General features: G+C 47.2%; 1 protein-coding gene across 7 annotated transcripts in view; it reads right to left on the minus strand.

Moving 5' to 3' along the window:
* The window catches only part of PEAK1 (pseudopodium enriched atypical kinase 1), a 111867-nt gene that overhangs the window by 30423 nt on the left and 53978 nt on the right, over positions 1-27466 (minus strand). For 6 of the 7 annotated variants that reach the window (XM_064388675.1, XM_064388671.1, XM_064388672.1 and 3 more), the window contains 2 exons: positions 16097-16187; positions 1912-5175 (listed from right to left, as the gene is read on the minus strand). In XM_064388675.1, coding sequence (XP_064244745.1) covers positions 1912-5063 — 3152 coding nt within the window. In that variant the 5' untranslated portion in view covers positions 5064-5175; positions 16097-16187. The remainder of the gene's footprint in view (positions 1-1911; positions 5176-16096; positions 16188-27466) is intronic. The other variant, XM_064388676.1, reaches the window with a different exon arrangement.

A 27466-nucleotide genomic window follows, 5' to 3' on the forward strand; every position in this document is an offset into this window, starting at 1 on the left:
AAAGCTTCTCATGGGTTATACCTCCTGCTCAAGCAAAAACAGCATTTAGAAATCCTGATTCTCACCTACCAGGATATTAAAAACAAAAGCCAAACCCCTTAAACAACAGTAAAACCCTTCAATTATGTGGCATTATAAGGTTTCACTTGGTCTCATTACAACATTAAAAAGTATTAAAAAACCCTAAATAACTCAAGGCACCAAGAATAGAAGAACTGAAGCATAAAGCTACCCACTGCCCAGTGCTCCCACAACTCAGCACCTCAGTGTATTTTCTTTGAAATTTGGAGAAACCAGGGAACAGTATTGTCAGAAAGAAGAAATTCTAATGCTAACGTGTGGAAAATTCCAGTTTTCACTGAGGAAAATTCCGAGATATGGTTTTAACCAACATCCTTGTGACTTGAAGAAAACTAAAGAGTAAACATGCTTTTTGGAATAAGCGAATGAGAGATCAGTGACCCACTGCCTTCAGAAGGAAGGGCAGAAGGAGCACAGGACACATCTCAACAGCACCATCTCCAGGGCAGTGCAAGGATCCCTGGCTGCTGCTCCTGCCCTCTCAGCACCCACAGAGGCAGCTGCTCCTCCTGCCCCATCCCCTGGCACATCTGCCAGCTGATGTGGCTGAGCAGTGACTGCCAAGCTCCTCCTCACTGCATCTCTGCCCTGGTTCAGCAGAGCACAGCAGCAGGGCACTGAGAGCTGGGAGCAAGGGCACTGGAACCAAAATCAACCTCTTTCCCTAGCTTGCCCCACAGACAGGAGAAAGAAACCAGGTTCCTGTAAAGGAACAAACTCCTCCAATCCTTTAACTTGCCCTCTGAAGGCAGCTACTTCTCACCAATTCATTTAGGGCAAATCTAGAGACTGCACTGTTCTAGCACTTTTCTTGTATAGAGGAAGAAAACCAAGTTATTTTGCTTTAGGACAAGTGGCAGTCAGTTTATGGTAAGCTCTGACTATGCTCACACAGAGATTTCTATTAAGTTAAAACTGTTTTTAGCTAAAAACCACTGCAGTTTTCTTGTATAGAACATGGAGAAAGAAAACCAAAAACCACTGTCATCATACGTTTTCTAGGGCTCACACTTCACAAAATTTTTGATTTCCTCCCATTAGGTTGTTGTTATAATGAAATAAATAACTCAAGTTTGAGGCTACTTTTGAATTGTTTGTGTAATAACATTGGAAGACAATTCCAACACATCCACAGCTGTGGTCCAGCACTCAGGGAATTCTACTCTGCCCACATGACTGACTGCAACTGATGTGACCATGCTGGATCTAATACTGTCAGGGGACAAAGCACAGGCCTTGCAAGACAGAGATAACACTGTTTTGTAGATACCTTAGTTCTGTTTCTACCTTTTTACAAGGTTTATTTTAGGAGTCCTGCAGTGATGTGCAGTGTGGTTAATTAGCATCTGTTGAATTCTTGGGCATGTGAGGTAAAGTTAGTACAACACCTTCTGTGAGTCGCAGATCTTTTAATTTCTATTGTACTTCTCAAGAGTTGCCTTGTATTTCTGCTGACAAATTCTCAAGTTTCCCATAACACAGAAACACTTTCTAAGCAGAAATTCAAGAGAATGGATCTGATCCAATGATCAAGAGAATAGATCTGATTCAAGAGAATGGATATGATCCAATGGAACATGACTCTTGTGACATATTAGCGAGCCTGCAAGACAAACTCTAAATATCAGGTACTGCTTCTAGTAAATGTTTTACCTCTTTTCTGTTATTTAACACAACAGAAAGATTTTAAAATACACTCTAAGTTACCTAAAAGAAATATACATTGAAAAAATTGCATTAATGTAATAAAACTTCTTAGTCTCTCCCTTTTGAGCAGCACATACAGGACAGCTCACAACAGAGTAAATGACTAAAACAGCTGAGTGGTACCTGGGTATTTTCTTGGGAGCCTGAGGCGGTGAGGAATGGCTGGCTAGGTTTTGTTCTGAGCTCTCTGGAGGCTTTTCCTGCGTTTCCCCCTTGTCCTTCCCCAGTGCCTCTGCAATGGCAGACTCCAGGCCGGGCTGGGGCGGGAGCTCAGCCCTGGGCTCGGCCTGCGCCGGGTCACACCTGTACATGAACACGATGGACGGCTTCTCGCCGGAGTCCGACTTGGCCTCGCTGAACCAGTGGTGCCGCTGCACCGGAGGCGGGGGGAGCATGTGTATTACAGTTCCATCCAGACCCACCAGCTTCCCCTTCTCCCTGTCTTTCTCTCTCTCCTCCTCATCATCGGCTTTCCTGCGGCGGAAGAAGCTCTTGAACGATATCCAGCGTTTGGGCTTCGCGTCGGGACGCCGCCCCTCCGAGTGCAGGATGGACTCGGCCTCTGTCGACCTGGGGGGGCTGTTGGGCTTGGCCCAATTGCTGAAATGCCTTTGCAGCAAGTTACTGGCATGGTAGGGAGAGGAGGTGGAGCGTGGAGGGGGGAATGGTGGGGCCTGCTCTGCCTGGGGACTGGTAGCGCTCGGGGTGGCTTGTGCTGGCTTTGGAGAGGGAGTGGCAGCCGGCTGTGAGAGTGGATCTTTCTGCATTTTAATGGCAGTGCTTTCCATCTTGGAGGACTCGACTTCAGGCTGTGATGTAAACAGAGATTTGGGTCGTACCAGGGTGTTTTTAGCAGCATCTCCCTCCGGGGGTAAGGAATACAGTTCCTCTACACTGCAGGACTTGGGAGCAGACTGAGGCGTTTCTGGAGGAGACTGTGGAGGCTGGATAGAAGCCACGATCTGTGAGAGCACCGTGCTCGCGTTCTCTCTGCCACCACTGCTGCCGATGGAACCATCCGGGGTCACGTCTGCCTTCGCTGCAGGCTCTTGCACTGCCTTCTGAACTCTGGAGGGGGAGCTGTGGTCAGCACTGTGACTTCTCTGTGGGGATATCTGGCTTTTACTGAGGCAGCTGTTGAACTCTTGGACCTTCTGAGCCACAGAGCCCAGCCTGCACTCAGAGCTACTGGCCACCCCCTTTGCTTGGGGCAACTCAGTGGATTTGTTGCCTATGGCTTCGGTGGCTTTACTTTCAGTTTCTATTTCTTCATAGGTATGGCTTATCACACTTGTAGTTTTATCTTTGACAGACAGCTCCCCAGTGGTCCCTAGAAAACTTTTATAGATTGCCAAGTTATCATATGCATTTGGATTGATTACAATAGGAACTTTAATAGCATTTTTGGAACTCCTAGCGTAAGTGGGCTCATCATGAATGATAATAGGGAAAGGTGGCATGCCAGCATTGTTGTAACTGTTGAATTTTATCTCAGACAAATTGGGAGACTTAACTGGGATCGTTTTCGAAGAAATATTTGTAGCTGTAGGTGAAGTAGGAGCTGACTTGTGGCTTGTCTTCCTGGGAGGAACGGAAGGTCCTGAGCTGTTTCCAATCAGTTCCACCTTAGGTATCTTCTGCCTTGGACTAGTGCTAGAAGTCCACACTTCCTGGTATCTGATGGCACTGGATTTTTTCAGATTAGCGTGTACACGTACAGGTGATGCTGCAGAGGATGCAACAGGTGTGCCTGGGGTTACTGGTGAGCTTGGGTTAGATGATGCCTTTTTGGTTTCTGAGGTTTCAGTCTGGTTCTCTTTACATTCACTGGTCATGGCAGCTGATACATCCACTACGGTGTATGGCTTGCACACTGGCTGTTCCATGTTCACCACCCTGTAAGGTTTAGCTTGCTCCTCCACAGGCACCAAGTTAATAGTCACGGCTTGACCAGCAACATCTGAAGAGCTTTTATTCTCCTGTGTATCAGTCTGCACAGCAATTTTGCCATCCTTCTCCTCCAGGCGAAGCGCAAGGACTGCCTTGTGAGTTTCCTGACTTTTCAGAGCATTTCTGTGTGCTTTTGGCACATCCTTCACTTGTTGATTGTCACAAAGACTTTCATATTCTGGTTCAATCACTTTGAGGTCCTGAGGAGTGCTAGGAGATAACCCTCCATTACAAAGCTTCTGGGAAGAACTGCTGGTTGTCCCAGAACGAGACTCTTCTGTCAAAGAAGAATCAGGAGATGTCGAATCAGAAGACACCATGCTCTGCATGCTCTCTTGCCCATAAAGCATCACAGTCTCTTCCCCATAACCATTTAAAATTTCATCATAACTGTCATCATAATCCACGGCACAGATCCGCTGGAGAGACTTGTTCCGAAGGGGCACAGTATTCCATTTTTTGTCAACACAGAACGGAACAGGAGACAGGGTGTTAGCTCTGAAATTAGCAAAGCGAGGTTGGCCCCTCATGCGGATTTCCATTGCTAACAACTCTTCATCACTTTCATCCCAGCTCTCGTGCTCTTCCTGCATGCTGCCAAAAAACGTGTCATCCTCACTCTCGTCTCCACTAGACAACTCTGGATAACAGAAACGTCCACCTTCATTGCTTATGACTTCAGTGCTTCCACTCAGAATAACATGCTTACTCTGTGAGTCCTTCATTCCACCCACCATGCAGCTCGGAGGGATCTTCCTCTCTAACGATCTTTTGTAACAATTATTTATCCTTCCCAAGAAGGTTTCTCTTGAGTTTGTTTCATTTCCAGTGAGCTGAGGTGTGGTATCCAAACCCGCAATCTCCTTCAGAACTTCTGTCAGCCCGTTATTATTGTTATTTGGTATCTTCCCCACGCCCTCGCTGCTGCCGTAAGGCCTAGGAACATGGCTGTAACCTTCGATCTCCTCCTCATTGTTATTGTTCAGTGTTTTTTTGCTCAGGACCGCCTTGTTGCGGTTCCACCCCACAGGCAGGGGCTTGTTCTCGCACTGCTCCAGCGTGGCCAGCTCCCCACAGAGCCCATCTGCCACTATCATGGTGGGCTTCACCGCTATCGTCGGCTTCTTGGCCACGGGCGGGCGGAAGCTGCCGCTGCTCCTCCCGCGCTGCCCGCTGCTCTGGTTTGCATTGGCTTTCAAGTTTGCTTGTGAGAGCGGCTTCTTTTCTGACACCGGGGGTAGCTGGTGCAAGCTCTTGGGCTTGAAGCAGTTCTTACATTCACCGGGTTTCCAGACGTGCTCAGTGAAAGTGTTGCAAGCAGACATTTTCTCAGAGCTCGGTGCCTGAAGCCCTGCTGCTCAGTGCATGGCAGGAGTCTCATCCGTGGGGCTCCTCTCTGCTCACCCAGCACCGACCCTTCCTGGAGCAGTGATCATGCTGCAAGAACACAAGACACAAAAAGGATGAGAATGGGGAAAAATCTGCTTGATCATTATGTTTTTCACACTAGGGATAATGTGGAAGGAGCAAGTAGCCTTTTGCTGACATCTTCATTTATAAAACTGCATAACTGAAATGCAAAACCAAATTGCAACTATCATTCTTCTCATACATAAAGAATTAAAACTTTGGCAGCCAAGTCCTATGTCACTTGAAGCAGAGGGAGGGAAAAATGGCAACGACTGAGAATTTAGAGTAACTCTCTTGACTAGTTCAGGACCATTGACCTTTAATTTTGTCAAATAAAACAAATGCAGGAAGAGGATATAAACCCAAAGATTACCACACATTATGCTTTCACCATAACTACTCAAACATGAGATAGGAAAGCAAGAGTATGTTTACTCTCCTAAATGCAATTGAGATAATTTGTTCTAGCTTCAAATGTGAACAAGCTCAGCTTAAGTGAGAAAATGTGTTCAAGCAATCCCAAACTCTGCCATTTTAGCACTTTTTTCATCAGAGTCAAGTGATAACTGGAGAGGTATTTTGGCTGAACAGATAGGCTGTTCTGATGTCCTGGAAAAGTCAGATAACAATACAGTGGAAATCTTTCTAGAAAGTCACTGTTTTTAATCTTTTTGTTTACCACAATGGCAATAAACCATTGTGATATCCTCAAAACAAAGCTAAGGATTTTTAGTCCCTGATTTGTTTCATATGTAGCTTTTCTACCTAACCCCTCCAGAAATAACAACTGAAGAAGAACTGCAAATCTCTTTCAAAGTGAATCTTTTTATTTCCTGAAACAATCAGCCTTAAGTAAAAATCAAACACAAATCTGCTGTGCTTTATAGTCACCAGAGTATCCAGGATTTGAGAGTTTCATGAATTAATGCCTGAAGATTTTAAGCCTTCTGAGCCAAATCCGCAAGTCTGTTCTCTTCGTCACTGTTGCATAACTCAAATTATTGGAGACATTTCACTGAGGTGAAAGGATCTCTACGTTCACTGCTACTTCTGTAAACACAGGCACTGGAAATCAATAATGTTCTATTCTTACAGGCCTTGGGGTGCAAATATCCTTGGCAGGAACACCGAGAGGGCAGTGCTGACCCCCTGCAGGTCCAGCTGCAGCTCCCCACAGAGCCACAGTGCTGGGAGCTCAGAGCAGGGTGGCTGTGCTGGAATTCTCAGGGCACCACTGGCTTCCAGCAGCGTGGCAAACAACAGGATCATGAGGAGAGCTGACACCAGGAGGGGTTTGTCAGTCTCCTCACGTCCTGCTCTGTGTTTTGGCAAGGGCTGTCCTGCGCTGGCAAACCAACAGAGCAATCCCGATCCAACAGCAGATGGGGCTGAAGCCTAACTCTATTAGTGCCTGCAGACACAGCCGTGCTACCAGAGCTATCACATTTCATATGCTGACTAAATATGTTTCCAGACAAAGCTTTCTGCCAAAAAGCCACTGCCAAAAGCTCTCTCTGTATGACCTAAGAGATAGAAACTCTGCCAGACTGAGATCTGCCCAAACTTTTAGACTTTATCTTACATATACAGAGTAAAATGCCTTTGTATGTTTCTTGATCTCTCTCAAGTTTTGTTGGATCAACACCTTGCAAGGCTATATACTGTAAGCAGAAAAACTATATGAATAAATAGGTCTCCTAAAATCAGAGAGAGAGCATGTACAAGAATTTTATACTCTGGCTAGCTCCCTTTCTTCATGTATTTAACAAATAGAAGGAGTAAAGTTACACTAATGGGAATCTAAACTAAGTGCTTTCTTGAAAAATATATTTCTCCATCATATAAAAGCTTTGAACAACCAATTTAAACAAAAGGGTTAGTGCTTGTGTGTGGGTTTTAAGATTTACCCGTGTGATCTTATTTCTCTGAAATTGCATAAGCTGCACTTGCTGCAGAATCCCATCACAAGGCAGGCTGCTTTATGGTGTTCCAGGCATTTCCTGCCAGGAACAGGGGGCCCTGAGGAAGCTCTGCAGTGCCCACCTGCCTGGGGCTACACCCTGATGTGATGACACCGCTGCCTGTGTCACAACACACAGTCACTCTCCTTTGCCCTGACAGCGATGCTGCCGCTCCCTCTAAGCCAGAGAAGGGTTACACTCAACCCGATAATGGGATCTACAGGAAACCCAGCAGAACCACAGTTCTGCAGAGAGAGTAACAACTACAGCTCTGTGCTTCATGCCAGAACAGCCCCTGTGTGCCAGCGGGGCTGCCTGCACCAGGTCACCTCAGCAACCACACCTGGTGATTGTGGAAATGCAGATGTGGAACCTGGACTCACTATATACAAGCCACGCGTAGATATTTCAGCTCTTTTGGTCTCCAACAGCCAATAGAAGTGGTTTGAACACAGCCCTGACCCCCAGGATGATTTGTGACACTGGAACAGAAGAGCCACTGACTGCCTGGGTCTGTGAACCCCAGCTGGGTTTGCGACTGGCTCGGGCACAGCAGGACGAGCAGTTCCTGTCACAGGCCCTGACACTGCCTGCAGCTGCACCACAGAGGAAACAGCCACCTTCCAACTAGAGGAAATGATCTTAAGAAAACAACCAAAACAATTCCAACACTGTGCTACTTTTGTACTTTGAAATCAGAAGCACTCCTACGCTATTTCAAATTAAATCCACAGTGACCTTTATATGCTGAAGCAAGCATTTGCATTCTAAAAAAAAGTCAGTTTCTTCCTTTCTGGACAACTAAAAGCAATCTTTCTGCTGCTTTCCTCTCCTTTAAAAAGGATTACTTTTTAAACTACAGATTCTCTATTATGTGTGGTAATTATGGCAGGAGTAATTAGGAGTGATAAGAGAAATGAAATCTTTCAGTCGGCTGCTGCTTCCATGGCTGCCACCAGCTGCAGCTTGGCAGGGGGCAGCAGAGGCCATCGAAGGGACTGAAAATGCACACAAAGACAAGGAAAAAATCACCCTGACATTGTTCCTTGCTGGATTCCTACACTATCTCCAAAGCAAAGCAGGGCAAGAAGAGACCCACCTCAGATCTCTCCAGCTGTAGGGGACCAGGTGTCTTTTACTCCCTACCTTCCCTGCTTCCACTGACACTCCATGTGCCTGCTAAGGAACAGGAATGTGCACCCTGCAGAGCTCCTGGCACTTGTGAAATGAGTAGTTCAGATGACAAAACTTATTTGAAGACGCTCAATCCACGCAAAATCAAGGCAATGACAAGATGTTACTTACAAAACATCATCAGACTTGTAAAGGAAGTATTAATAGCAAATATGTGACATCAACAGTCTGCATTTCATCCCTGTATCTCAAAGCCTTTTATGTAAGTTGGTAAACAGAACTATTCACAATTTATACAGGGAACCACTGCAGTGCAGTGACGTTCAGGAACTAAAATTCACCCAGTGAGTCAGTGTCAGGAGCAAGTACAGACAGACAATTTCTGCTCCTAACAGCAGATCGTGACACTTCATTCACTAAATGGTTGAGTCAGCACAGATAATTTATCAGCCTTAAAGGCCAAATCATTCTTTGTGTACATGAGACTAATGCTCCTCATTCCAGCAGGTACACAGCTGTGCACAGGAGGGCTCAGCCTGGCCCTGTTGAGTTGGTATCAGGCAGTCAGGAAGGCAAAAGCATATTTCAGCTTTCAGGTCAGAGGGAGAAGATGACAGATTTGGAGTTGCAGGGCAAAGATGAAGCAGGGATCAGCTGAGATACCCTCGTGTCAGGAAGCTTGCACAGCAATGCAGAAATGTCTCTGTGGAGCTTTTATTTGTTGACATCATCTTTGCTGAGTGCATGAAGATAGTAATAAACATGCATTTCAGGCATTTTGCCTTTGTTCTAGGTAATTTCAGGCTGGCAGGTCTCCTTTGGATGCATGCTGGCTGAATCACAATGAAGGCCTTCTCCAGTAATACTTTATACTAAAATAATCCAATTAAAAAGAACTTAATTGGTGTGCAACATTCCCTACAATTTCAACATTTTAAAAATGAATAGTCTCGGTAAGTACCAGATGGTGACACGCACTAATTAATCAGGCCTGCTCAATGAACGAGCATATGAAAATGAAGGCACCTATTAGACAAGTGTTTGCAATGCTGTGTGCTGCAAAAACCTCCCCCACTGAAAGGCTGGGACTTTCCTGAGCTGGGACCAGCACCCTCTGGTCTCCTCTGGGATCACCACATCCTGGCACAGGTTTCCTTTGGTTTGTCCTCCTCCAGGGAAAATCCACTTACCTTTAGTGCTGCTGGCCCTGACAAAGGGGCTGCAATTTTTATGCTGCAGAATAAACTGCATTGATCAGCCTTCTTCGGCATCAGTCCAGTCAGGGCTGCTGCACAACCACAAACCTCTCCCCACTGCCAGGCCTGTCCTCAGACTGAAAAAATCTGCAGTGGGAATTCAACCTGGGCTTCCTATATGGGAGTGCCCAAAGGCCACAAAACCACCGTGGCTTTGTGGTTTGTCTGAACCACTTAAAGGCATCTGGACAGTCACTGAGCATCATAAACAACAGTGCGAGTCTCACAGCAGGGAAAAAGGGATGGCTATTCTTTGCCAGGATTTGATTTCTGTTTCTTTTAAATTTTAATGCAATCATAAACATTTTAAGAGACTGTTTTAAAACCGACACTCGTGCAGGTCCTGCCTGGGGGGCAGCAGGCTGTGGGAATGCTCCCAGGGAGTTCCAGCACTCCCTTCACTCAGGGTGTGCCAGGAAAACCCACGGAACCAAAGGATGCAAGAAGCACTATGGGCTGGCACAACTTTATTCCCAAAGTAAAGGATATTTGCTAAATATCAACTTGCTGCAGTACCAAGCCAGAGCTCTGACTCTGGCAGAGAGCACAGATGGACATTTCCATAAATGCTGGGCATTACCACTTTTGTTAAAAAAGTTTTATCTTGCTGCAGATAGCTTTTTCCCCCCTGTTTTAATGTTTCACACTGTATTTTCTCTCCTTCAAAAAGAGCTCAAATGACATAAGTATTCCATAATACAAGTAAATGAAAGAAAATCTTAAACATGGGGTTTTTTTTCCTCCCTAAAACTTGCAAGGATAAAACATGATAAAAATAACCAACGAACCGGAGAAAAAACCTGCCCAGGGCTAGACAATCTGTGATGCTTCAGAAGAAAACAGGCATTTCTTTGCAATTTACCTAACCCAAAGAGATAATGCCACAGAGCAAGGAAAAGACAAGGAATATCCTCGGGATCTGCCCAGGTACTCTGGATGGATTCTGCATCACCACACTGGGAACACACAGAGCTGTACTAAGGCCAAGCTCTGCCCTTTGCTGCTGAGGCCCAATGGGCCAGCCAAGGCAGGTGTTTGAGTCCCAATAATAAGGATTCTTGACATTCTAAACTGGAGATTTTTTTTCCTTTTGGAAAAAGAAATCATCATTTAGCATTAATAAAATTTTAAATTCATTTGGTCCATTTAGACGTATATAAATTCTTATAATCACGATCACTCAGACAAGGCAGCACAGTATATTCTTTAAGAATACTTTTTTATTTACATGGAAAATTGATTTTTATTTCCTACTTTTAAAAAAGTGAGGTAAGCCAAATTATAAATTGTTTGCTTTCTGAAAATGGCTGTACAACATTCTAAGATTTAGCAGCAAATTATGGGTAAACATATCAACTGACAGTAAAAAAGCACAATAATTATGATTTCAAAAAAGTATCCTCAATTCTAGTGCATTCAGCTTCTCCCTAATTTATTCAAGGAAAACGATGAGAATTAAGCCTTCCACAGCATTTTAGAAGTGCACCTGTATGACTGTATCTTGACCAATGTAATTATCTTTGATTTACCCTTCCTGGGCTCACTTGAAATTCTGCCCTTTGATCTTTCTTCTTTTTGCTTAAGTACATGCAAACACTCGTGCAGAAGAATGAACTTTACCAAACCTCTCCAGAGTCTGCTCACAACAAACAAAAAAGCAATACCTGAGAAACATTATAGTGCTTTTGTAGTCAGAGACCTGGGAACAGTTGTGGTTATCCTTCTGCTGAGCACAGCTTGAGAAGGAAAACAGGGTGGATCACCCCTGGGTTGTGGAGTCCAGCAATTCTGCAACTTCTGTTTGCTTCAACCTCTCTTCCCTGAACTCCTGCAGGCCCTGGCTCCAAAGATCTGAGTGCTGAACACCTGAGGCAGCAAAACCCACAACTGCCAACCCCCAAAACCCCCCATAACCCCCATTTCACTTTAGCAAGTAACTTGTGGATAGCAAAATAGAAAACAGCATTGGAAAAGATGGGGAAGAAGTGACTAAACAGGAACCAAAGACACAGGGAAGTGTCAGGGCAGGTAACTCAGGAGGGAGGGGCTGGCTCACAGCCAGGGCAGGATCAGCTACAACACCAAGGCTGCAGCACAGTGGGGACCCTCCAGTGGTCCCAGTCCCCCCTGGGAACCTTAGGAGTTATTAAATAATGACTTGGAAGGATTAAGTTTAAAAATAAACCACCATGAGCCATTATAAAAAAAGGAGGTATTAAAAATAACTGATAAATTACAGCAACAGCACAGCAGGGCTGGACTGTGCAGAGCCAAGAACTGTGGAGAGATTCAGGAACCAGGTGGCTGAGCTGTGCAAAATTACAGTCCCTTATCAGAACCAGGCATCACCAGAGCACATGGTGAAGGGACCTGCTCTTTATCATCACTTCTGGGAAGGAAACTTGCTCTTCCTACCAAACCACGAACCAATGGCAAAAGAGAAATGGCACAATTTTATTTTAAGCTTTTAAGAAGTTCTCTCCAACTCCTAATAGCAGGGCATGCAAATGGTGTCACAGCAAAGGCCAGGCAACCAGCAGATTACATGCTTTCTGTGTGAGAAAATCAATGACATGATTTACTGAGTATTGCACTCAATTCTATTTATGACATTGCAGGAAGAAATGCTGCATAAAACAGCCACAAAAATATTTTAATATGGAAAGCTTTTCATCCCTTCAGTGAAACAAAAAGATTAGGATAGTTTAGTTCAGAATTGAGACAAATAAAATAATGTAATAGTATATTAAATGATCCGTCACATAAAGAAGACAGATTGGGTGTTCCCATTTAGTGTCTATCTCAAAAGAAAAAAAAGGCAATAAACCCAATGCAGCATATTTACATGTCCAAAATGAAAATTATTCCACATAAAACACTTCCTGAAAGAAGCTGGCACTGAGATCAAGGGGTCAGTGGATTCAGAGGAACAAGCAGACATTCACACATGGGATGAGCCATGACAGTTGTACCAGGTGGGGTGAACCCAAAGCTCCCAATTTCAGAGCTCGAAAGCAGCGTGTACCATTTCAGTGGAGAAGAGGATCTGCTCATTACCAGACTGTTCCCATGCTGGACACTGGAGAAGTCTGGGCAGGGTGAAGGGCAGGCACTGCTGGGGGCTGCGCCTGACTGCTCCTCCTCTTACCAGATCCTGCTTTTTCAGTGGTTTCCACTTGACACAGCAAAATTACCCCATGGAGCAGGAACCCTGAGATCCCATCATCTCCAAAATTACCCCATGGAGCAGGAACCCTGAGATCCCATCATCTCCAAAATTACCCCATGGAGCAGGAACCCTGAGATCCCATCATCTCCAAAATTACCCCATGGAGCAGGAACCCTGAGATCCCATCATCTCCAAAATAACCCCATGGAGCAGGAACCCTGAGATCCCATCATCTCCAAAATAACCCCATGGAGCAGGAACCCTGAGATCCCATCATCTCCAAAATTACCCCATGGAGCAGGAACTCTGAGATCCCATCATCTCCAAAATTACCCCATGGAGCAGGAACTCTGAGATCCCATCATCTCCAAAATTACCCCATGGAGCAGGAACCCTGAGATCCCATCATCTCCAAAATAACCCCATGGAGCAGGAACCCTGAGATCCCATCATCTCCAAAATAACCCCATGGAGCAGGAACAATGAGATCCCATCATCTCCAAAATAACCCCATGGAGCAGGAACCCTGAGATCCCATCATCTCCAAAATAACCCCATGGAGCAGGAACACTGAGATCCCATCATCTCCCACTGGTAAGGTCAGGCCTTTCTCTCCTCCTCCCACACTTTGTCACCCTTGTCCCAGACCTGTACCTCCATCCTGGGCCATCCCCTGTCTCCATTTGTACCTTTTGTGCCTTCATGTTGACCGTGGGCAGCAGAGGCCCCAGGCTGTCAGATGCCTGGGCCAAGGGACTGTGCCACACCCCCGGGTCCTGCAGGGCTCTGGACAAACCCACAGCCATGCCCAGGTCAGGCAGTGGGAATTAGCCAGGTAAGGAAGCCAGGTGGAAAGAGTTTACTACAGATTAGTACTGTTTGAAGCTTGGCTCACTACAGGCTAGAAAAATCAGGGTAAGGTTACCCTGATTGAAGAGTGATTTTTCTTTAAAAATAACCTAATCAATTTAACTTTTGAAGACACGTTACTATTTTATGGTGGAAAATATAAAGAAAAAGAAGGCCTATACTGCTATCTCATTCACTATGTGGTAGAGCAATGCCTGGAAAGGGCCTGAATCTTTATAAAAACTCCTCCAGTTTCCCATTCCACAGCAACCATCTCCTCCCCCTGCCATCTGCCTGGTGCACTCATTTTGCCTCATTCCTCACATCTATGATCAAAGACAGACATTCTAATTTGAGGGCCTCTTTGATAATCTTGAGAAACTAGCTACAGGTAATTTTTTGACCATCAAAGCTGGTTCCAGCAGCTCACTCTCACTCAGGGTACTCTTCTAATTAGGGTGTCATTTATTCATCCCAATAAGCTACTTCACCAAGCAAGATGAATGCAAGAAATTTTAATCTGCAGTCGTAAGTCAGAGCAATGAAATGAGTGATGAGCTCCAAGTCAAAAGGTTAAAGATATTAATGTTTACTGGTGTTGAAGTTTACAACAGATAATTTCTTTGCTTATTCTACTTATGCTTTGCTTAAAATCCATCCCCTAAAATGGCAAGTCTCCACTGATAAGAATGTTATTAGGGATAAAAAGCACTAGCATAGATGAAATTCAGAAAAGGAATTAGGAGGTATTGGCTTTGGATGCTTTTAGCATACATAATAAGAATTGACTTTTTCCTTATTCTGATGATTAAGTGTTGTGCCTGCCAGCCCACAACACCCCAGTGTTCCAGGCACATCGTGGGGGCTCTGTGTGCAGCCCTTTCCCTCCGTGGGGACAGAAGAGGACTAACAGCCAAACCCAGGGCATCTCACAGTCAGTCATCAGCTTTTTAGCCTACCAAAAGAGACAAGATGTAGGGCAGGAAAAAAACCCCAACAAAACTCCAGTAATTTATTTTAGTTCCCAAAATCTGATTCCATACTTAAAAATAATCCACAGATGGAAAACTATGCAGTGAAGGCATCATTAAATACAATCAAGGACACAATCAGAAAGGAAATGCAACAGAAATCCTGTGTTAGTTTTTATCTTTACAGTCAATGACTGGTTTTTGCAGCTGGGGAATTTGCTCAATTTACTCCTTGAGAGAAGAAACACCCTGCATTTTCACAGACAGATGTTTATACCTATCAAGTGTGTAAACCACTATAATTTTTAGCCAGTGCTGAAGGAGAAGCAAGGGGAAGCAGGAATGGCGAGAGGGCTGCTGCAGGCAGAAAATCGCTGCCCATGTGCCCCGGGGCAGCAGAGCAGGGAGCTGCAAGCGGCCAGCCCGGCCCCAGCGGGGCTCCTGCAGCGCCGGGGGCTGAGCCGGGCCCTGCAGCCCCTGCAGCTCCTGCAGTCCCTGCCTGGCCCTGCAGCTCCTGCGGCCCCTGCAGCCCCTGCCCGGCCCTGCGGCCTCTGTGGCCCCTGCCTGGCCCTGCAGCCCCTGCCTGGCCCTGCAGCCCCTGCCTGGCCCTGCAGCCCCTGCCTGGCCCTGCAGCCCCTGCAGCCCCTGCCCGGCCCTGCAGCCTCTGCAGCCCCTGCCTGGCCCTGCAGCCCCTGCAGCCCCTGCCCGGCCCTGCAGCCTCTGCAGCCCCTGCCTGGCCCTGCGGCCTCTGTAGCCCCTGCCTGGCCCTGCAGCTCCTGCGGCCCCTGCAGCCCCTGCCCGGCCCTGCAGCCCCTGCCTGGCCCTGCAGCCCCTGCAGCCCCTGCCTGGCCCTGCAGCCCCTGCCTGGCCCTGCAGCCCCTGCCTGGCCCTGCAGCCCCTGCAGCCCCTGCCCGGCCCTGCAGCCCCTGCCCGGCCCTGCAGCCCCTGCCTGGCCCTGCAGCCCCTGCAGCCCCTGCCCGGCCCTGCAGCCCCTGCCTGGCCCTGCAGCCCCTGCCCGGCCCTGCAGCCCCTGCCTGGCCCTGCAGCCCCTGCCTGGCCCTGCAGCCCCTGCCCGGCTCTGCAGCCCCTGCAGCCCCTGCCCGGCCCTGCAGCCCCTGCCTGGCCCTGCAGCTCCTGCAGCCCCTGCAGCCCCTGCCCGGCCCTGCAGCCCCTGCCTGGCCCTGCAGCCCCTGCCCGGCCCTGCAGCCCCTGCCTGGCCCTGCAGCTCCTGCAGCCCCTGCAGCCCCTGCCTGGCCCTGCAGCCCCTGCCCGGCCCTGCAGCCCCTGCCTGGCCCTGCAGCCCCTGCAGCCCCTGCCTGGCCCTGCAGCCCCTGCCCGGCCCTGCAGCCCCTGCCCGGCCCTGCAGCCCCTGCCCGGCCCTGCAGCCCCTGCCTGGCCCTGCAGCTCCTGCAGCCCCTGCAGCCCCTGCCTGGCCCTGCAGCCCCTGCCCGGCCCTGCAGCCCCTGCCTGGCCCTGCAGCCCCTGCAGCCCCTGCCTGGCCCTGCAGCCCCTGCCCGGCCCTGCAGCCCCTGCCCGGCCCTGCAGCCCCTGCCCGGCCCTGCAGCCCCTGCAGCCCCTGCCTGGCCCTGCAGCCCCTGCTGATCGTACCTGGGAAGGCCACGCTTGCAGCCCGGCCAGCGCTCGCTCCTGGAGCAGGACACAGCAGGAAACAACAAAGCTGAAGCACAGCAAACGAGCTCTAGCAAAGGAAAGAGAAAGACAATCACCACCAACATTCAATTTTCTTTCTTTAGCTCTTCTTTACGGATAGAAATGTTTTCCTAAAGGAGCTGATTGCCAGACAAATTTTGCTACTTGTACTTGACAGAATCCTGAGAATGTGAAGCCTTTTGTATCCAGAAAAAACACAATGTGAATTTTCTACTCTTGTACTGCTGAGATGACTCAATACCAGTCCACAGGGGTCTGAAGGTAAAAGCAGAACCACACTCATCTGAATTCCTTGCCTTTCAAACGAGATTTTTATGACAGAACACTTTATTAGCAAACTGGGCTGCTACAAGCCCACACCAGGAGCCACACCAAGCCCAGGGCAATTACCTTTTGTCACTGCCATTCCGAGTGAAATGGGACAGGCTACTATTACCTGCTCTCTTGGAGAGTCTTGAGGGAGGTTTATTCCTGCCATGTGCAACGTTGTGGCATTTGGAAGTAAATTGTTTATAACAAGCACCAGTGTGAGACAACAGCCACAGAAGCAGCATCAAGCTGCACAGCAGCAGCAAAGCTCTGCCCCTGCTCCCTCTGAGCTCCTGGGCTCAGTCTCCAGGACTGGCCAGGAGACACCATCACATTCCAGTGCCTCAGGGAATTGCTCAGGAATGCTCAATGCTTCCAGGAAGGTGCTGCCTTGCTGCCACCTCCTGCACAGGAGGGCAAGGCAGTGCCAGGTGTCCCCAGGATGGTCACAGGAGACTCCACGCTCTCTGTAGTGCTTAACCCTGCAATCTATACAGAAAAAAAAAAGATCTGAAGGTTCTGGGCTCAACCTTGGCTTAATTAGTGGTGGTGGCATATGTTCTGTGATGGTTACATAAACAGGGATGGCATCCCGACCGGTGGCCAAGGGGTTGCCATGGTAACTGTGACAGCCATCAAGGCTGCCTTACTCATCGCTTTCCCCCATACTCCAGCAGCACTTCTGGTTCTGCTTTGCTATTTTCAAATATAAACACGAATAAATGGAGCTCTCTGGCCTTCTCTGGAAACGAAGCTGCCCACACCTGTAACCTCCAGTGCCATTTGTGAACTGTGAGCAGCACCCTTGGGCACAGTGCAGGGTTCCACTCTGGGGACAAGCACCAGAACAGCCCTTCCACTGCTGCAGCACATCCCTGCACACCTGGAAGCAGGCACTGTCCTCTGCAGCCCAAACTGCTACCCCGAACTCATGATGATGATGATGATGTGCTCATGCCTTCCACAAGCTTTTCAGCAGCTTCACTTCTCTCAGTGCAATCAGGCAAGCCTGGCCTAAAATCTTTTATTCCCAGTTTACAGCTGTACATAATAAATAAAGTGTATTTCCTCCATCTTTTTTTTTCCAGTATAGTCAGTGCACATCTCTGTTTTCATATCTCCTGCTCTCCCTATTGATATTTTTTTTCAGACTGCTCATAAAAACCCCTGACTAATTTTAGGACAAAGATTAATACAGAGCAGCCTGCTCAGTAGCACCTCCTACCTACAATCAGTTTCAGACCTGTCACCTATAGCCAGGCCTAACCCACAGAACATCCACTGCATTTTCATCATTTTGGTTTCTCAGTAACAACACAGACAAATGAAATTAAAATATACTAGATTTAAAAGTTAATTTGGCCTTTTGTGTACTTGTTAATCAAGTTATCTATTTGTACCTCACTAAAATCCAGCATCTGCAATGAAATACAGAGGCACAAGACAGGAAACATGGTTTTTCAAATACAATGAATTTGTGTTTTATTTTAAAGCTGTTTTAAAAAACAAGCCTTTTGTTTGCAATAGTATGCAGCAGTTATTCGACAGAAAAACCAGTCTCAGTAATCTGAATAAAGAATAAATGCTAAATTTTTTGGATTTCAGTGATTTGCAGAAATATTTTTTGGCATAAGCAGAAAATGAGTCACTACTAACTTCACCTTCTATGAATGTTTCAAGTACAAATCATTTCTCAACTGACAATCACTCAACTTTTAAAGCCAGCTGTTTTATAAAGCCTTTTGTTGAAACGTGGTATGTGAACAGGGATCCCAAAGCCTTAATTTTGAGAGAAATTGCAGTATGTCAAACTCAATAAAGGCAGAAGACTTGTTTGGATGCCAGAATTCTGTATGTAAAAAAAAAATTAAAAAATCAAAAATGGTGAAGTTAATAATAGGAGATTTGTCAGCTGCCTGGATACAGGTGCAGGATTGGCCTCTTGGTTGCTCCATACAGCAGAGCTGAGAAACTGAAGCAGATCTGCTCTGCACTGTGCAGATCTTCAAAATACATGTTAATACAAACACTTTTGCTACATAAAAATACTTGTTTCTTCTTCCTTTCTTTCGAGAGCAAAGTAATTTCTTTACTTCCATATGGTACTGCAGGAACAGGAAGAGTAAAGGGAAAAGTGGACAGCAGTGGTTGTTAGGAGCAGCTCTGCACAACTTCTGCTCACCTGTGGTGTGCCAAAGCAAGGCTTGGGTAGGTTCCAAGAGGAGCCCCTGCCCTGCCAGGACACACTGCAGCCAGGCAGTGCCACAGCCCCAGCTCCCTGCCCTGCCAGGACACACTGCAGCCAGGCAGTGCCACAGCCCCAGCTCCTGCCCTGCCCTGCCAGGACACACTGCAGCCAGGCAGTGCCACAGCCCCAGCTCCTGCCCTGCCCTGCCAGGACACACTGCAGCCAGGCAGTGCCACAGCCCCAGCTCCTGCCCTGCCAGGACACACTGCAGCCAGGCAGTGCCACAGCCCCAGCTCCTGCCCTGCCAGGACACACTGCAGCCAGGCAGTGCCACAGCCCCAGCTCCCTGCCCTGCCAGGACACACTGCAGCCAGGCAGTGCCACAGCCCCAGCTCCTGCCCTGCCAGGACACACTGCAGCCAGGCAGTGCCACAGCCCCAGCTCCTGCCCTGCCCTGCCAGGACACACTGCAGCCAGGCAGTGCCACAGCCCCAGCTCCCTGCCCTGCCCTGCCAGGACACACTGCAGCCAGGCAGTGCCACAGCCCCAGCTCCCTGCCCTGCCCTGCCCTGCCCTGCCAGGACACACTGCAGCCCAGGCAGTGCCACAGCCCCAGCTCCTGCCCTGCCCTGCCAGGACACACTGCAGCCAGGCAGTGCCACAGCCCCAGCTCCTGCCCTGCCCTGCCAGGACACACTGCAGCCAGGCAGTGCCACAGCCCCAGCTCCTGCCCTGCCCTGCCAGGACACACTGCAGCCAGGCAGTGCCACAGCCCCAGCTCCTGCCCTGCCAGGACACACTGCAGCCAGGCAGTGCCACAGCCCCAGCTCCTGCCCTGCCAGGACACACTGCAGCCAGGCAGTGCCACAGCCCCAGCTCCCTGCCCTGCCAGGACACACTGCAGCCAGGCAGTGCCACAGCCCCAGCTCCCTGCCCTGCTGCTCCTGCCCAGAGCTCTTCCAGGGCTAAGCTAATCCAACAAAAGGACGGGCTCCCAGTGCTAAATGGCTCTGTGTTGTCAGGAGATAGACTGGAGCCTCTGTCTCTAATGCCCGATGGTAAATCTCTTCTCTCCACGTAAAGCCTGGGACATTAACCATGTCTTATTTTCCCATTTTTCTTTTCAGGGAGCCTGGATGGATTGTAATGCACATGGATAGACTGAAATGCTCAGCAGATGATTTTGCTTAAATCTCAAGTAAGACAAATGTGAGGAGATCTTCAATCACTGCCCTGGGAGGTGTGGGCGATGTATTACACTTTACAAGGAGCAGCATTTGGAAAAATTCCCTTTTCACTCCTCAGCCACTGTACTCTTTTAATTACTTGCTAAACTTGGGGAAAGAAAAACGGGAAAGGAAAAGGGCAGAGGAGACTTGACAGAGATAATGAGATGGCTGCCTGCTGAAGTGAGGCAGCATTAGTGCCTGGGCTGAAGGAGGGGCAGGCAGATCCCTCTGTCCCCATCCCTCGTGGCAGCAATTCCTGCAGTCCCTGGTCTGCAGTCAGACACCAAGCTCAAGCAGCAAGTTCCCTGCTTGAGTCAAGGCCTTTGTCCCATAGGGTGTGATGGAAGATTTCAGTTTGAGGCTCTGTAGGAGTAATAAAATAAATTGTGCCTGAAATCTCCACAAACCTGTAATATGCCAGAAACCAGAGACAAATTAAAGTCTCTAAAGGTCCCTGGAATTTTACCACTTGCTATGCCTATGCATTCCCTGGTAAACACTTCATTTTTACTGAAAATTCAGTGCAAAGAAATAAATTAGGAAGAGCTGTCATACTAATTTTTTTGCAAGTGCAATTTCAATCTTCTATATGAAAAATGTGATTTGAAAATTCTTGTAGATATTAGTATCCAAGGACTACAGGCTTTTAAATCTGTTTGGGTGGATTTGATGAGTTGCTCCACACCAATGTGGACAATACCTTTGTTTCCTTGTAGATGCAAACATGGGAGCATTTTCCCAAGATCCTGAATTATGCCTGCTGCTAAACACACTCCAGGAGCTCTCAGGTGAGTACATACTTTTCTTACAGAGGTAACCAAGTTCTGACTCTGACATGCTCAGAGGTTCATCAAGTTCAAAAGTTTTGCACAAGTAAAGCACAACTGAGAGCATTATTGCCTTTCAATATTATTATTGTAATATCTAGTGATAAATGTAATGCCACAAGTGTACAGCTTTAATTGAAACACAAACTAAACTGACAGTCTCCTTCAATTGTCCTTTGCTAATTATGAAAATAATTCTAATAATTACTCTGTCCAAAACATCTGGGAAGGAGATCAAAATCACTATCTGAAGATTAAGTACAGTTGTAGTTCAGGGGTTAAAGTCACATAAATGGTGCCTTCTTTAAAAATACACCTCTATAGTTTGCATAGTGCTGTAGCAGAGAATATCAATTAGACATATTTATAAACACACACACAAAAGGGAAGGAATCACAAGTATCCATTAGGATATTCTGACATCTTCAGATTGTGATCCCAGGCAGAAAGCTGAAGTAAGTGTGACCAAATAAAAGGGGACTTAAAACAGAGTAAGTATGATTACAAACCAGAAATATTATACTGTTAATGCATTCCAGGAAGAATTAACTTAGCCAGCTGATCCAGTGAAAGATGTTAAAGTGGGGATGGCTTAAAGGCCACCCCACAGAACAGTGGGGAGGGTGAGTGACACTGAGCAGACCCTGCTGGAGCAGACCCACGGGAGGTCACAGCTCTGCCCACAGCCCTGCTTGGGGATGATTCCCACTCTGCCCTCTGGACCAGCCCCAGCACGGGGGCATTTCAGCCCCACATCACACAGACCCACACGGGGTGCCAAGCTCCCACAGGTAACTTCCAATCCACATCATGCACTCGAGCTTTTAAAAACACTGCAAGTCAATTCCTATAGTAACCGTGTGGACATGAGAACATGCAATTTATGGCAATTATTTTATAAGGGAGAAGGGGAGAGGTTATAATAGGATTATGAGCAAGCAACTTCCAAACCCAGTTCTAAAATTATCTTCAGCTTTAACAAATCACAACTCTAACCCTCTCTCCTTTTTGCTTATTCCTAAAGCCTTTCTTCTTTCTCCTCTTGTGCTTAATCTGATCTAAATTCTTTCAGGATGTCAAGGGGATAAATCTGCTATTAAGAGCTACTAGTTTCCATTTGCTTTTCAGAAGTGGGTGTGTGACAACACTCTGAGGCATTACACAGGCAATTAGGTATGCACAGGATGCCCTACTCCAGAGAGACAATATGCAGAGAAGTGGAGGCTAAAGCACTTCTGCATTAACAGGAGGACCCTCCAAGTACTTTGCACAGTGTGCTCCAGGGCCACTCAATTGTGCCACAGTGTCAGTATTCCAAGCAGAAGATATTTAACACTGTTTTTTCCCAGACCAAAGGATCAACACAGGAATCAGGTATTTATCCAATGCCAGTAACAAGATTTCTACCTAGCAATTTTCTGCAACTTAAATGTAAATGATGCATGAAAAATGTGTTCTTATGAGATATTAAACACAAGCCAAGTGCTTTAACAGAGAAGTAGGAAACACCCCAATGATCTCTGTGTTTTGTCATCATCAGTGACTGCAGCCCTGAGGAGCCTCCAGCTCCTGCCAATCCAGTAGCAAATAAGGACTCAGTGCAGCTTCGAAGAAATTATGGCACTTTCTTATGTGCATTCAGAAAGAGACAGCCATGAAGCATTGCCTCGCTAAATGTTATAAAAGTTCTTATAAATATTCATGTGCAGCATTTGTACTCTGAGTATTTAATCATTTCTTTACAAGAAAGGAACAGGGAGAAGGGGAGAGGAAGAAACTACTGTTTCTTCAATTCCAAAGAGATCAAGGTAACAGAAGAGGCAAACTTGTGCACAGGTGATCTATAAATTAGTCAGCACCAAACCCAGAAACCTACAAAAAAGAGAGAATTTTTCCAGGTAGATTTTCTTTTTTCATTACATCTGAAGTTACACAACAGTTTGCAGGTATTAACCCAATGATTTCTTTGATCATTTGAATTACTTGCATTTTGATCCTTTGAATTTTTACATCATTGGCTTTTGAAAAACAAGCCTGTTCTGTTGCTGCTGACATTTGTGTGAAGACAGATTCAGCTGGCTGCACTCTGCACTCCAAAGCCCATGTCCCAGGTAAGGCCAGCACCAGAGCAGCACTGCCTGGCTGCAGGGGTTTTGCCCTGGGCACTGGATGCATCCCCTGTGACCCACAGGACTGAGAGCCCTGCCAGCTCCTGTGCAGGCACTGCCTGTGGAGCTCTGCCCATGGCACCCAGCCCTGCATCAAAGCCTCCCAGAGCTACAGTTTATCAATACTGCTGGGAATTAAAATAGATTTCTGTAACACGTGCTGACAATACAAAAGCCTGCTCACAAGTGGCTTGTGCACAAAAGAGAAAATACATTGTAAAACAGCTTTGATGTCAAATTATAAACCTAATAGAAAAGCCAAGAGATATGGAACAGCAACACCTGAATGGCTCAGAAATCACCCAGCAGAGACAGCAGTCAGGGCTCCTGCCTTGCTGTGATGTGGCCTCCAAGCCAGACCAGGAAAACCTTGGACACTTTTCCCTCTCCTTCCACACCAGGAAGAGCAGTTCCTGCTGCAGACACGTGTTACACCGAGGCTGTGGGTACAATGCCTTTGCAGACCCCACACTCTGGATGCACCTCCCCAGCCAGGATGCTGCAGCTCGAGGAAAAAATAACAATCTCAGATGTTTATTACTGCAGGCCCAGCTCCTTCACACACACCTTGGCTGGCAAGCAGACCCAGTGCTGGCTGAACAGGCTGGGACAGCAGCACTAACAGTGGAAGAAGCTTATTGTTGTGATGCTTCTCTGTTGGATCAGCCAAGGCAGATTCCTGCCAGCTGTACCTGTCTGTGCTCTCAGGTGTATTGGACAGGTCTCCGTGGAGCCACTCCAGGCCCATGCCATGTTTAGAATTACAAAGGAAAGTGAAACGTGGTGCTGCCTTTTGCTTCCCTCAGGAAAACTGCCTCTTGCAAATGGTTCTATCATTTTCATTATATCCTGTTTGATTTGCTTTACCATCTTGACTGGAACAATAGCTAAAACATAATAGAAAAAGATTTTTCCACAGGCTGGTTCTAATTACATTAAATCTCAAGTGAGATAGGACATTTAAATAAGAAACAACAACTGCAGAGTCTGAGATAATGACATACTGAGATACCAGGCTTTTTGAGAGTGCCATTAAAATGATGCATGAAGCATTACAGCTACTCCAATTGGGCTTCAACACGAAAGCCATTCCTTCTGTGGCACAGTGCTGCAGAGAGAGGTCAGCACTTACTGCACTCAATGTGCTACTCAACAATTAGGAACCATTATCCCTTATGCTGAAGTTGCAACAGAGACACAGGCTTAAACTTCTGTATGAGCTGAGGCAGTTGGGAAGGCAGGGTCTCTGGGATGAATCACCTCATGAGCCACAAAACAGAGTGGAGGAGCTTCTGAAGAGCTCCTGGATTTTGCTGCAAGTTGTACCTTTAACATTTTGCCATCATAACCGAATTCTCTTAAGTTTCCTGGAAAACCTATCTTTAGATTTTCTGGAAACCACTGAAATACAGACATGCAAAATGGAGCCTGTGGCTGTGTGTCCTGCAAACACAGTGCAACCTGTCACAGTCCCACTGCTCGTTTGTTTAACCTTGGGGCCCCTGCCCAGCTGTGCTGCCAACACTGGTGCCCATGGGGCCCTGCAGCAAAGTCCCCTGCTGGAAATCAAACTGAGGAAAGGGAACTTCTGTGGGAAGTGAAGGACTTCAGGCACTTCCCCTGTGCCTCCCTTTCCTTTGGCTATTAAGTGCTAACCCAGGCTGAAGGGAAGGGCTGGCCTGAGGGGATTGAGGGCACCCTCAGCCAGGGGCAGACAACACTGAGTGGGGTGGGAATGTTCATCTGCTGGGGGATGGTCCCAGCAGATGAACATTCCCTCTGCAGAGGGACCAGGACAGCCCAGATCCATGTGCCAAGGCCAACTGTATGAGGTCCAGCAGGGTGAAGAGCTGGGTCCTGTCCTTGGCTCCCTGCAGTGCTACAGGCTGGGGCAGAGGGACTGGAAAGCTCCCCAGCAGAAAGGACCTGGGCACAGCTGAACACAAGCCCAGGTGTGCCCAGGTATGCCACAAGGCTGCTGGCCCCCGGGCTGGGACTGCTGAGGCCACACCTCACACCCTGGGGTCACATGTGGGCCCCTCACTACAAGGAAGACACGGAGTGCAGGGGAGCTTTAGGTTGAAAATTAGGGAAAAATGTCTTCCCTGAAAGGGCTGTCCAGCCTGGCAGAGGCTGCCAGGGCAGTGGTGGAGTCACCATGTCTGGGGGATCAAAGAGCCATGTGGGTGTGGATTTGGGGACACAGCTCCCTGGTGGAGCTGGCACTGTTGGGTCAGTGGTTGGACACAAGGATCATAAGAGTCTTTTTCAACCTTAATAGTTCTCTATTCTGTAATGGGGGAGAATAGTTCACCAACTGCCCTTGCTCACAGCTTATCCCTAGGCTGAACAACTAACATCAAACCATGGCTAAGTGGCTCTCTGCTGAGGCAGGTCTGTACTTATACTCTGGGTATCAGTTTCTTCTCTGTCCAGCTGGTTTTGCACAGCTGTCATAGGAACCTTTCAAGGAAATTAGTGAGATACTGAGGATTTAGAGAGTTTGTTTCAGTCAGAAAACAGAATCTGTGATTCTAAATTCTATACTCAAGGAATATAAACTTCACAGAAGCATGTCAGTAACTAAAGCATTCTTGTCCACATAGCAAAACATTAATTGTCTCTTAATAATCAAGTGTACAAAAGAAAATGTACAAAGTTTATTTCAGCACACAAAATAAAATTATTTTCTTGGGTGTATATTCCACACTTCAGCCTTGCCCCACTGAAGTGCTGTGACACACAGACTGTGTTCAGGGCACTGCAGGATGATGGCTCAGACACAGCTCAGTCCTATGACCACGAGGCAAAAGCATTTGCTAAATGCAGCTCAGGTACCTGCACAGCACTGCTGGGGATGCCTGAATAGAGCCAACCTGAGCAGAAACACACATGCAACTATTACTGCTTGTGACAGTATTTAATTTGCATAAAATAAAGAAGGAGTTTAACTTGTACACCTTTCCCTATCAACTACTGGTTTTGTTACCTTGTTTTAGGCCCTCATAAGACATTAATAAGCTAAAATTAGATGGCCATGCTCACCTCCATGACACCTCTGAACAGCCCCAGCATTCCAACTGCAGCAGCTCCACCTGAGGGTGGGGAGGAAGGGTGGATTTCTGTCAGGTCAGAGTGAAGGACATCAGCAGTGAGCACCATCATGGGAGGCTGTTGGGCCTCTGCCTCCCTCTGCTCCCCAGAAGTGCCAGGGGAGGTTTCAGCAGGTGAAGAGCAGCAGGTTCATGGCCTGACCAGATCCTGTCCTGAAGTCCTTGGGCTCACACTGACTGCCCTTTCCCCCCCGCCCCCAGCTGCTGGCACAAACCTTCCCCACTGGATCCCATTGAAATACCATCATGCAATTTTACATGCAAACTGCACAAAAGGCTGTTTCTTCCCCAAATAGAGGAATAATTTGAAAACTTGCCAGTGTTGGTCATGAGCTGAAATAGAGGCTGCACAGGTCATGATGACCTGAGAGCTGAAGGGAGCTGAGGATTGTCTCCCCAAGCCAGGACATCCCTGGGAGCCAGTGCCAGCACTGCAGAGCTGGGAGCTCAGCAGCACAAGGGCAAACCCCAGAGCCTGAATTCCACAAATGGGCTGGGATCTCTGGCACTGGCAGTGCTAGTGCTGTATCCCAGGGCACCTCATCTATTGTCTGTCACATACTCTGGATTTGCCATCCAACTTTCTTCCTGCACAGTCTGGCCAAAATCTACAGAGCATATTTCAGCTTTTATAAAGCCCACTGTGCTTTCTGAAGATCCACCTTGTCTTCCAGGCAAGTGAAGTAACACTGTCTGTCTATGGCTCCTGGGGGTTGTTTTCCCTCTTTATTTTTAAAAAAGTTATTCAGATCTTGCAATGCCTATTTCTCAGCCAGACTGTCAGGGATGTTAATGAGATGTATCCGCACAGCCTCTCTCACTCTCTGCCCCCTTTCATTCTTTGACACACAAGTGCTTTTATGTTGCAGGAAATGAGGACAACAGAAAGCTGCAGATCCCATGAATGTAAAAATTGTCTTGAAGGCATGGAACAATCCAGCCCTAATTACAGCCAGCTGGAGCCTGCTCTCTTTGCACTGATACTTAGATAATTAACTGAATACTGACTGATGCAAGACTCAAGTATGTCAGTACCACTTGGATATTCAAGGCTAATTTTTGTATCCATCACCAACATCAAGCTTAATAGGTATTATCATCTAAACTCTTGAAAATTAGTAACACAGAGTCATAGTCAGGCAAGGACTATTTTTCCTTCAGTGAGCTTGGTGCCATCTTTCTTTAGCTGCAGAAGAAATGTCTTTTACATTAAGAAGGCAAACTCATAAATTTTGATCTATTTAATACCTGTAAATTCACTCACTTAAAGCCTTAAATTTAAATACACTGAAATCACAACAGTGATGTAATAAAATACACCCCAGAATCTTCCAGTGGGCATTACCTGTTTATTTCTCATAGTATGGCATCTTTAAATTGGTGTGTGTGTGCATCCTCCTCAGTAAGCTTTATATGGATGTTGAAAGCAAACAGTTCTATGCTGAAAACCAAATATCCTGATTTAACTGTGCA

The sequence above is a fragment of the Passer domesticus genome, chromosome 14, assembly GCF_036417665.1.
Source record: "Passer domesticus isolate bPasDom1 chromosome 14, bPasDom1.hap1, whole genome shotgun sequence".
NCBI lineage: Eukaryota > Metazoa > Chordata > Aves > Passeriformes > Passeridae > Passer > Passer domesticus.